This window comes from Andrographis paniculata, unplaced genomic scaffold (genome assembly GCF_009805555.1).
Source record: "Andrographis paniculata isolate CXL003 unplaced genomic scaffold, ASM980555v1 Contig32END, whole genome shotgun sequence".
Lineage (NCBI taxonomy): Eukaryota > Viridiplantae > Streptophyta > Magnoliopsida > Lamiales > Acanthaceae > Andrographis > Andrographis paniculata.
Window position 1 is genome coordinate 565,869 of NW_026137565.1, and position 12,632 is coordinate 578,500.

Below are 12,632 nucleotides of genomic sequence, written 5' to 3' on the forward strand. Positions count from 1 at the left end.
CAAGGAACCCAAAATTAAAAAATCGACAGACTTAGTTGGAAATTAAAACAAAATCTAAAAAAATTATAAAAAATAAGAATATCTGAAAAATCTACAATTTCTCAATTATTTTTGTTTTTTCTTACCAATGAAGAAAATGAAATCCAATGACCAATCCTTTCCAAAGAACTTGCGATTAAAAAAAAAAAATTAGAGGTTTTTCGATGTCTGAAAAAATTGAGTGAGAAAAGATAGAAGAGAGCAAAAGAAGAAATCAACCAACTTGGAAGATAAAATACCCAAAAAATTTCTTCCCGTTGATGGCCGTGGAATCGAAGAGTCTGGTTTACAAGAAAGAAAAAAAAGATTTAGAAGAAAAAAAAGAAAAAATCAAACAAATCTGCAATAATGTAATTTTCTTTAATTATCCTTTTAAGAAAAAATAATTTTTCCAGATTGCAACACTTGTCGCAATCTGGGCACCCGAAACATGCAGGATCGAACAAGCCGTAATTAAGGTGTGAGATGTAATCAGGGGGTGGTTCGAATATTGTTCAGCTAATGCAGGTAAAGTGATGAGGGGTAGTTTGCTTGTTACTGATGTGTCCTTTGTTACGTTGTAGGGGACTTTTGAGTTTTAGTGGATGTAATGGCTAGGTGGTTGCAGAGGCTATTGAAAGTGAATTTGTGTTGATTTGGTTTGGGGGATAGTGATGGAGATGCAGCTAAGATTCAATATTCGGAGAAGATCGATCCAACTGTGTTAAAATTTTAATTATCTAATATATTAATTTTTTATTTTTATGTTTGACCTAAATATGTTGGACTTTTGTTATTGATCTTGTTTGCATTTTCTTTAGTATTTATACCCTAAAAACATCCATTGCTAGGGTTGAAAGATTGATAATAAGAAAATACAAAGTGTTTATCCCTTTCAGTTGTAATTCATCCTAAGTCTATATGCGCCTCGTGACACCGCACTCGCGAATAGATTGGATGAATTGACACAACAATTGGGAACCGTTGTTCAATTACTTCAACATCAGGCTGAGCGCGCACAACCTCCACTGGCGGCTGACCATCCTCCCCCATGTCGTGACTAGCGCAACACCAATCAGCCTCCTCTCCCGTTTGATGCGCCATCGTCGATTGATGAAGTTATGCTCGAAAACCCATTTGCCCCCTTCCCGGGCCGCAAAAATTGTGGTGCCGACACCGATCACAAGTGGGAAAATAGTTTCAAACTTGATCTCCCCGAATTCAATGGTGGATCACAACCTGACGATTTCCTCGATTGGCTTCTCTCGGTGGAAGAAGTCCTTGACTTCAAGGACATCCCTACGAATCGTAGGGTGGCTCTTGTCGCCACCCATTTTTGTGGCCGAACAGCATCTTGGTGGCATCAATTGAAGGCCTCTCGCACACGCTGTGGCAAATCCAAGATCGCCTCTTGGGAGAAATTCACAAAACATCTGTGGACTGAATTTCTGCCTTATAATTACTCGCGCACCCTGTTTCAAAAATTGCAAAATCTATGCCAGGGGATGCGCACAATCGATGTCTACACAGAGGAATTCTACCAGTTAATTTTCTCGAATTGAGTTGAATGAATCCGAAGATCAGTTAATTTCGCGATACATCGGGGGTTTACGGGTTAATTTTCAGGATACCCTGAACATGTTCTCACCGGAAACTGTCTCTGAAGCGCACCAGCGAGCCTTGTTATTGGAACGCCAACTAGCGCGACGTTTGTCACCCTCCATCTTTACACCGTCACCCGCACCTGCGTCTTCAAGTTTTGCAGCGCCACCAGCTTCATCGTCCAGCCGCTGCCCGACCGCGCTCCTCGATGCCTCACCCTATAGGGCCTGCTCGCGGTCTGTGTTTTGGGTGTGGTAAATTTGGTCACAGATTGATTTCTTGCCCCAAGTCTACACGTGGACTTTTCATTGCCGATTCTGAGATTTCAAATGATACCCAACTCCATTTTGACGCCATTATAGAAGAGAATGTTTCTGCAATTTTTTTTGCTGGTGACACAGGCCCATCTCTGCTTGTAAAAAGATCATTCCTTGCTCCCAAAGGTCCGGTTGATGAGGTACAACGCCAGACATTATTTTATTATACGTGCACGGTTAATGGCAAAGTGTGTTCTTTCATTGTTGATTCTTGCTTTGTCAGAATGTCATTTCCAAATCTGCAGTGGATAAACTATGTTTGCCCTCTGAATCCCACCCTCACCCTTATAATTTGTCGTGGTTGGAATGTGGTAATCATGTACATGTGGATAAATGCGTCTTGGTTAAATTTTCTGTGGGCGACACATACGTGGACTCTATTTGGTGTGATGTAGTCCCCATGGATGCGTGTCAGATTTTGCTTGGTCGACCTTGGCAGTTTGATCGCAATGTGATCCACGATGGCCGTAAATATACTTACAGCTTTATTTTTTCTGGCGTTAAGATTGTGAAACTACCGTCTGTGCTGAAACTTCTAACTCCGGTTTCTCCTGCTAAGGTTCTTTTTCTGAATTATGCTACCTTTCTTGAGGAAATGTCTGCAGCCCCTATTACACTCTTATTGCTTGGGCATGATATTTGTGAGTCCTCTGACATTCTTTCTACAGCGTTGCCTATTATTGAGGAATTATGTGATGTATTTCTTGATGCCCTACCGGAAGGCTTACCACCTCTTCGGGATATTCACCATCAAATTGATCTGATTCCCGGAGCTCCTCTTCCTAACCGACCGCATCATCATATGAGTCTTGTTGAGCATGAGGAACTTCGACGCCAGGTAGAAGACCTGCTTCGCAAGGGCCTTGTCGCCAGAGTTTGAGCCCTTGTGCTGTTCCTGATTTGCTCATTCCAAAAAAGACAGGCGAGTGGCATTTGTGTGTTGATAGCCAGGCTATCAATAAAATTACTGTGCGTTACAGTTTTTCCATTCCTCGTTTGGATGACCTCTTGATCAATTGGCGAGTGCTGTGATATTTAGTAAATTGGATTTACACAGTGGGTATCACCAGATCTACATTAGGCCTGGTGACGAGTGGAAGATGACTTTCAAGACTCGTGAAGGTTTATTTGAGTGGCTGGTCATGCTTTTTGGCTTATCCAATGCGCCGAGTACTTTTATGCGTGTTATGAATCAATCTCTTCGTCCGCTGATTGGCATTTGTGTGGTGGTTTATTTTGATGATATTTTGATATACAACAGATCCGACACCGAGCATGCAGCCCATCTTCGGGCTGTTTTGTCTATCCTTCGCGCTGAGCGTTTTTTTCCCTCACCGGCGAAGTACACTTTCTTCACTACATCCGTGTTATTCTTGGGAAATTGCATTTCTGCGGATGACATAAAGGTAGATGAAGCAAAAATTAATGCTATTCGGGATTGGCCAACACCTACTTCTCTCACAGAGGTTCGGAGTTTTCATGGCTTAGCATCCTTTTACAGGCGTTTCATTCGACATTTTAGTACTATTATGGCTCCTCTTACCGACACTCTACATGGTAAGAATTTTTCATGGTCATCTGAAGCGGAGGCTGCGTTCCATGAGATGAAACATCATTTGACCACTGCCCCCCTTCTCGCTTACCAGATTTTTCGACCCCATTCGATTTGTTCTGTGACGCTTCTAAGGTTGGGATTGGGGTTGTTCTTTCACAAGCTGGTCGTCCTATTGCCTTTTTTAGTGAGAAACTTAGTGGTGATCGTACTCGATACAACACTTATGATGTTGAATTTTATGTTCTAGTTCGTGCAATTCGGCATTGGCGTCATTATTTATTTCACCGCGAGTTTGTTCTCTACACTGACCATGAAGCACTAAAGCACTTGGCTTCTCAGGATTCTCTGTCTGCACGGCATGCTAAGTGGGTTGCCTTTCTACAGCAATTTACTTTTATTGTGTGGCATCATGCAGGGGCAGACAACAAGGTCGTCGATGCTCTTAGTCGGCGTCATTTATTGACTGATATGCGTATTGAAGTGACAGGTTTTGACATGTTTCGGGACCTATATACTTCTGATCCTTTCTTTGAACCAATTATTGCCCTCTTGGATCGAGGTGCTTACGACAACTATTCTATTATTGATGGATTTCTATTTCGGGGCCTTCATTTATGCATTCCGGTATGTAGCTTACGCCTATACCTTATTGCTAATATTCATAATGTGGGACATGTTGGTAGCTATCGCTCTGTTGAGCTTGTGAGTCGACGCTTCTTTTGGCCGACCCTCTATCGGGATGTATCCGGCTTTGTTATTCGGTGTCACATCTGCCAGGTGTTGAAAGGCACTACCACCAATGCGGGTTTGTATCATCCCTTGCCAGTCCCTTCTCGTCCATGGACTACTATCAGTATGGATTTTTTCCTCGGCCTCCCCAGCACTCAACGTGGACATGATTCTATTTTGTTGTCGTTGATCGGTTTTCTAAGATGGTTCATTTCCTTCCATGCAAACGCACCTCTGATGCAGTGCATGTCATGACTTTATTATTTTGCGATATATTTTGTTTGCATGGTTTACCGCTTTCTATTGTGTCGGATCGCGATTCCTGCTTTCTCGGGTATTTATGGCGTTCTCTTCAGCGCATGGCTAACACTAATCTGAATATTAGCCGTGCATATCACCCTCAAATTGATTGCCAAATTGAGGTAGTAAACCGTTCTTTGGGGAATATGCTCTGATGTTTGGTTGGGGACAACCTGAAGACTTGGGATCTTAAATTGTGTATTGCCGAGTTTGCTCATAACCAAGCTTTGAATCGTAGCACATGTTTCTTTCCCTTTTTGGTGGTTTATGGATTTGTGCCCCGTGCGCCTATTGATCTTCTCAATTTTTCGTCCAACGTCCCTGCTGATACGCGTGCCATCGATCTCATCGAGAAAATCCAACAGATTTATGCGACAACACATACCCACTTGGAAGCTGCAAACTCCGAATATAAACTTGTTGTTGATGCAAAACGACGCGATGTTCAGTTTGAGGTTGGTGATTATGTTTGGACAATCCTTACTAAGGATCATTTTCCGGCCCACGAGTACAGTAAGTTGGCATCTTGCAAAATCGGGCCTTTTGAGATTGTCAATAAGATTAATCCTAATGCTTACCGTCTTCGCCTTCCCGGTCACATTCACACATCAGACGTCTTCAATGTCAAACATCTAGTCCCTTACCATGGTGATTCCTCTGATGAAGATGAAGTTGTGTCCGATTCGAGGGCGAATCGTGTGAAGAAGAGGAGAATGATGCAGATGAAGCCGCAATTCAATATTTGAAGAAGATCGATCCAACTGTATTAAAATTTTAATTATATAATATATTAATCTTTTATTTTTATGTTGGACCTAAATATGTTGTGCTTTTGTTATTGATCTTGTTTGCATTTCCTTTAGTATTTATACCCTAAAAACATCCATTGCTAGGATTGGAAGATTGATAATAAGAAAATACAAAGTGTTTATCCTTTGAGTTGTAAGATAGTCCCATTGGTTATGTTGATTTTGGAATATAATAATATGTTTGTTTTTTTTTTAAAAAAAAACAACCTTGATTCACTCACAATTTTATTATTTTCATTTAACAAAAAAAAAAAAACAACCAAGTTATCATTGCTTTTGGCATCATCTTTTTTTATTATTATTTTTATTCTTTAATATTTTATATTACTCTTATTTTACTTTTTATCTACCTTACTTTTATATAAAAATATTATTACTTCGTGCCCAAGTAAAATTACATAATTAGTCGGGACGAAAAGAGTATTTAATAAATCTAATATGTTGAAAATTTATAATTTTAATATTTAAATTAATTAAAAATTCCTAAAGGAAATTTTTAATAATTTTAAATTATATTAAAATTAATAATAATTTTTTAAATTGTGTAATATTTTTATTAAATTTATTTTTTATATATTTTATTTTAAGAAATTATATATATATATATATAAGATTAGGGTAATATTAATAATTGAGCATGAATCGTAACAATCGCACACAACTTATTTGGAGTATGAAAGTATGAAAAATATAAAGATAAATTTATTTCTTTGAATTCATTTTATTATTCCAAAGAGTATATGTTTGTGACATATATTATTTAATTTAAAATTAAAATTTTCTAAGCTATCATAAAATTTAATTTTATTATCATATAGTATTTTTAAATATAGATATAAATATTTAAAATACATAATCATATTTTTATAGTTATTAAAAATACTTATAAATAAAAAAAATAAATAGAGTGAGTATGACGAGTGCTACTTCTGCGCACAAACCTTTTCACCGGAGCTAATAAAGAACATGCTCTCATCAGGTTCCTTAATTTCCTCTTTCTTTAGGGATTGACGGAAATCAATCAAATTCCAGGATATCTACTACTACACATATAATATAACAATTATCATGCATACTTTAAATGTCGGTGTTTGTACTCGAAACACATACTTACATACTTGTTTCAAATAACGACATACCCAAGCACAAATCTTATGTACCCATTCTTAAAGAGTATTAAAATACAAAAATACACGTTTTTAAGAATTCAATGGAGCATCATCATACACACGAACGGACCAGGAAGGGGCAGGGGCAACTGACTCCCAAACCCAATTTTTTTTTAAAATTTTTTTAAAGTAAAAATAATTTTTTAATTTAATTATGTAGTTTTGCTCCACGGCCCCATTCAAAAAATCTATTGCTCTATTTTGTCCCTAATTTTATTATTTTAATTCATAATATTATATAATAATTTTAATTATAAATATATTATATAAAAAATATAATATTTTATTCTAAATATTACCATAGTTTTATCATTCTTTTCCATTTTATTTCGTCTTTCTCTATATAAATTTTTTCCTTTATAATTTCACTATAGTTTTAAAATGAATTAAAGAAGATAAAGCAACGTTGATTTAATGGAATAAAATATCGAAAAACAACGATTCAAATTATGCTAAAATTGAAATCGAAAAAAAAAAAACTAACATAACAACTTCGCCAACCCCCTCCCCTTCCCCCGAAGTTCGAAAGATAGTTCCGTCATTGATCATACATATACAATAAGTATTCAATATTTACTTATGAATGGTAAATGAAGTCGCAAAGAAATTAGTTAAAATATTTTCCATTACTAGGCTACACTCCCGCTACTACGAGATTATTAAACAGTTGATGCATTTTGAATTCATTCTTATAAAGTAACACAAGTATGGTTAGAATTATGCATGAAGTTTTAATAAATTTGAGTTAATATGATCAAATGTTCATGATATACTTTTAGTGACATTTTATATACCTGCATAGTACTCATGTAAATGCCCTCAATTAGAATATATATGCTCATATGCGTTGTCAATGCACTCATAACATAAAGTCCACATTGGTTTATGGTTGGTCGACAACCCAATTTTTCAATAATGCATACTATATTGAGATAACAATTTACTATTCATTATCGTCCAATTTTTTTCATACCTGAAGGTAGGTCAGATGATATAGTTTACACAAAAATAAGTATGAATAGCTTTACAATCTCTACTGCAATGTCATTAAATGTATTGCATGACTTGTTCAATATGTAGGTACAATGGTTGAACTTTTTATCAAAGTATGACAAAGGATAATAGAGGATATGCTCTCACCAAGTTTCTTTATGCCCCTTCTTTTAGAGAATTGACTAATGTTACAAGAAATCAATTACATTCACGGATAACTGGTACATTACAGCAAATACCTTAGATATAAATATATGTATACCTCTTTTGTCAGTAGTGTTTATACTTGGTACACACATTCATGTACCTACACACACTATACTTATGTTGCGGTTTTCTAATTATGTATCTATAATATGATATCAAATGCACCGTGACACATGCTTATGCCCAATGAACCTTACTTGAGAAACCGATCATTTTGGGTACCATATAATCACTTGTTAATGGTAACAGGGGATAAATTTAACAGGATAGTATTCTCACTAATTCTTAGAGAGTACTAAAATAAAAAAGAGTATACATTTATAAGAATTCAATGCATAAACACCATTATACATATATAATAAATATCCCAAATCTATTTGTGAATGGTAAACAAAGTCATTAAAAAATAGTAAGTGGAACAACAAATTTTAGTCTTGTTCTTGTTCATTGCTTTTATCATTTTTTTGGAATTTTTTTTCCTTTAAATCTAGTTAGCTTGTTTGCAAATATGCAACAAACCATGAAGATAAGGTCAGTTATATAATAATATTTTCATTAATTTATTATATGACAAACTTAATTATTTACATACTGACCTCATTCTTGAACGACATAATATGAGTTTTCCTTCGCCTCACTTCCAATTTTGATGTCATCCATCATCTATAATTAGAAAATGCAAATGTGTAAGTCGCTCAGTCAAGCTGCATGCATATGAATAAATGGTTTCACAAACTATTTGCATTAATTTCTTTTTATTCACCATGTTGTGTACTTAAAAAAGGATAACCAAAACAGTACCTTATGATTTCATCTTCTGCACCCTTAGTTGTTGTGACAATAGTGTAAAAAGTATTTCATGTGCACCAATCAAACCTGTTCAAAAACGAAAGAATTTACATAATTAATGGTGCATGGGGTGGTGTACATACGTATCATCATAAACATGAATATTGTAGAGTCCATCCTACTTTAACTAGAAATGTAATCAGACACATGCATGTTTCTCAATTCTCACATTTTCCCTCACGTTACTAAAATATTTGTAAGTGTTTTTCATTAGCTATGTTTCACCCAGATAAAAAATAGACATCTGAATCCCGCACGCTCTCTTACATATTCATATCTTAATAAACACTACCGATTCTTTCAACTTTTCCGGCATCACACAACCCTTTAATGATCGAAACAAATGTTGAAAACACCTAATTAGAGGTGTTGTGAATTTGTTCCCGGATTTTTTTTGGATTTTTCGAACAAATACCTTGTATACAAAATACAAATCTAATTAATAGCGAAAACGAATTCGAATAAAACCCAAATTAAACTAAACTAAAATCGAAATGAAATTAACACAATTAAAGCAAAGGCATAAACTAGAATTTGACAATTGAAACCACAAACAAACAGTCCCTTAACCAATTGAATTAAATTGGATGTTAAAATTAAAAAGGAAGGAAACTTTCCGTTCGTGTGAATGATATTAGCCACGGAATCAATTCTTGTTTCCAGACCCTAATCAATTCACGATGCCCACGGACAAATCGACGACGTCAACATCTCTTCGATGGAGACACTCCTTCCGGCAACCGACTGCAACTCTGGTCTCCTTTGACACCAGGCAGGCAGCAGACGGCTTCTTCTCCAACAGCTCCGAACTATTTCACCGATCTTCTTGCCTGCGATAGGGACGACGATGTTCGGCTCAGATCCTTCGTGCACGGCTCAACACTCTAAACCTCAACACACACCGGAATTGGTTATCGGAAAGAACTTTTAATCTCACCGGAATACATAGGTTTCTCTCATGTCCGTCTCTTCTCACCCTCCCTCTGATTTTCTCAACTCTCGGTCGGTTTTTTCTTCTCTACACCAACTGATTCACACCTAACCCCTTCTCTATAACCTCACGCTTTCACCGTCAAACACTTGTAAATCAAGCGGTGAGACATTCCTGGTTTGAGGGTTGGGTCCTAAGTTCAATCTTGGGTGAGTGGACATATGTGCATGTATTGGGTGAAATTTTCGTCCGATGGTGTGAGTGTGTGTAAACAGAAAAATAATAATAATAATAAGAAAACCTCACGGTTTCACACCCAAAAACACACCTAACAAATCATCAAACTAGATTACTTCAAATTGGGCCAAGGTATAAGGCTTGGGTTTAGTAATATACGAATGGGTTTAGAGGTTTCGGTAAAAGGGTTGGCCGGTGAGCCGGGCTAAGGAGTGAATCAACTAATTTTATTTACCGAGAAACTCGTTGGATTAAGCCTCGAATGACCAAAATTCCCAACAAGAAGCAATATCATTTTCATTAACACATTTATACTCATATAGGTGCAAGAATAAAAACTAATGTGCACATAAGTCTTTTTTTACTTTTTTCTAATGTGTAGCGCAGTGCAAACAAAAAATAAAAATAAAAACAAACAAACAAATTATTTACTAAGATAATAAGAAATAAGGATTTCTTAGTGGAAGAAAATACTTAGTCTCTAGTCACTAGTCAGTTTAAAAAGAATGAAGGATGTCTTTAGCATATATATATATATACATAATATTGTTGATGTATTTTTTCAATAATAAAAAAGTAAAATCCGAAAATAGGAGATTATCTTCGAATTTGATATATTTAGCGCCTGAGATTAGAAATCTCTAAACACTGTACGGTATAGAAAATTAACTGGAAAGTAAAATACTGGAAATTTAAATGATGATCCCCGAATCTCTTGACTTTGATGTCGATTGAAGATGATTGAAGATCCCCTGACTTTCCGACCTACGGATCTGCCGACCTGCGAACCTTCCGACCTGCGAACCTTCCGACCTGCGAACCTTCCGACCTGCGAACCTTCCGACCTGTGGGCTTTCTGACTTGCGGACTTTCCGACCTGCCTATTTCCTTAAAAGTACATCTATTTCACCCGATTTTCCCGCAATGCCCCTCGATCAGTCCAACCAACTCAATTGTAGGCCCATTTTTTCATTTTAACTTGGGCTTTTTAACCTAATTATAAATTTCATACGTAACAACTTGCCCGCCGCCACCGGACTTTCAAACGCCATTTCTCCACCGCCGTTTGGAAGTTCGTAAACCACAACCCCACTGAGGAATTGCCTCTACAACTGCGATCAGTTACTGCAACACATTTTGTGCTACAAAACTCCCATTTCTTCAATACCAGCCTTTGTTAATCGCAATCTCTGCGACCCAAACCATGACAAATCAATACATTCCTGCGCTTCCCTTCGATGGATCAGCCCTCGAAACAGCTTTTGTGGCGACGAAAATGCTTACTCCAACCATCCGCCCATACTGCACTACCCCTGAAGACTCCAACCGAATGAGAGAGGTCTTTGAGGCAAGAAATCTACTGGCTATCAATAATCCCAACTACAATGCTACCCGTCTCCATGATAACATCAAAACTCATCTGACGGACCCCAAAGATCCCTACCGCACCTGGTACCAAAGGGTAGCATAATATTTCCAGGATCAATGGAAAAATCAACAGATCGACCAGGCCATACGTCTGTCTACACTCCCATGCCATTTACATGAGAAAGTTCTTTTAGCAATGACAGCGTTCTGACACCCTGAGGTATGCACCTTCTTTCTTCCAACAGCACCCATCAGCCTTACACTCATGGATGTGGCCTATGATCGCTCATCTACCCATTGTGGGAGAAGACCCTGTAATGGGTGCCCTAGATGGGCAAGAGCCCAATGCGGACCATTTGGACTGGTCGCTGGCTGGAATTAAAGAATGGGGTTGGACTAAATTTTTAAACGACCAACAAGGAGCAAACGGGACCCCTGTGACTAACCGGGAGCATACAACCTTCCTGCTCTTTTGGCTCTGTAAGTATGTAGTAGTTTCCCCTTCGAAATGTGTCCTCCCTTCTCACCTTGATCTAGCCATACATATAGCTTCGGGTCGTTTCTTTTCGTTGGGCACCCTCTTTCTTGCCAATCTTTTTGAAGGGCTGTCTAGGGTTAGCACCCGTCTTACAGATAAGGATGGTAAAAAATTAGATACTGCTGCATCAGACCCCTTTTGGTTTTTAGAATTGTGGTTCCGTGTCTACTTTCCCGACGCTTTCCAACTTGGTCAACCTCCCGTTGCTTCCACACCTGATAAGTCTCTAGGATTAGCCCTTAACCGACTTTTTTTGGGTCGCAACAACCTCCAAGCATCCGACCCTATCATAACTGCCATTCTAGTAGATGATCGTAATAACTCCCGATTCTATATGTACCGAAAATACATAGGTTATGCGTCTGGCTTATTTTGTCCATTCCCTATACCTTCGCCTTTGTCCGAACCGGACCCGCTTCCACATCCCACTTATTCCTTCTCCTGGGATGCTGCTCTTAAGCCTAGGTCCTTATTTGTTAGCAAGAAAATTGATAAGAAAGGCCGCAAAGAATTTTATACCTTCAACTATCAGCCTCAATTTTTGGCACGCCAATTCGGATGCCAACAAGGCTTGCCTGGTCCTATTGCCCATCCACATTTAGTAATTCAGAGTCCAGATGGGAAAGTCATTCCTGGTTTGATTGCCCCGTATGTATCCCAACTCACCAATTACATAACTTCCAACTCCTACATCCTTTTCAGAACTTCTCCAGCTTCAATTGAAACCTTTTGTGAATGGTGGTCGGTCACTTGGGCCTTAATTGCTCCTGACAAAGATCGTCTGCTGGGCATCCTTTTACCCCAGCCTGCACTGATATTAGGAGCGACCCCACTGACCAACACCCGAAGGAAATTAATTACTCAGGGCACTGGGTCGGACACTCCACAGAGAAAAAGAAAAGCCTCTCAGACTCAAGCTATTCCCTTTTCTGGAAACGATCAACAGCCTTTGAGAGACCGCTCATCAGGTCAGGCACCTGTAAAGACCCGACCTCGTCTAGGTATTTTTC

The 12,632-nt window shown here is 37.9% G+C and overlaps 1 protein-coding gene across 1 annotated transcript; it reads left to right on the plus strand.

The window, feature by feature from the left end:
* The first annotated feature begins 1,582 nt into the window (after window positions 1-1,582).
* Window positions 1,583-5,458, plus strand: LOC127247897 (uncharacterized). Its single transcript, XM_051269972.1, has 2 exons — window positions 1,583-2,077; window positions 2,161-5,458. Exons 1-2 carry the CDS (start codon window positions 1,829-1,831, stop codon window positions 2,815-2,817), a joined length of 906 nt encoding a protein of 301 aa, XP_051125929.1. The 5' UTR covers window positions 1,583-1,828; the 3' UTR covers window positions 2,818-5,458.
* The last annotated feature ends 7,174 nt before the right edge of the window (window positions 5,459-12,632 follow it).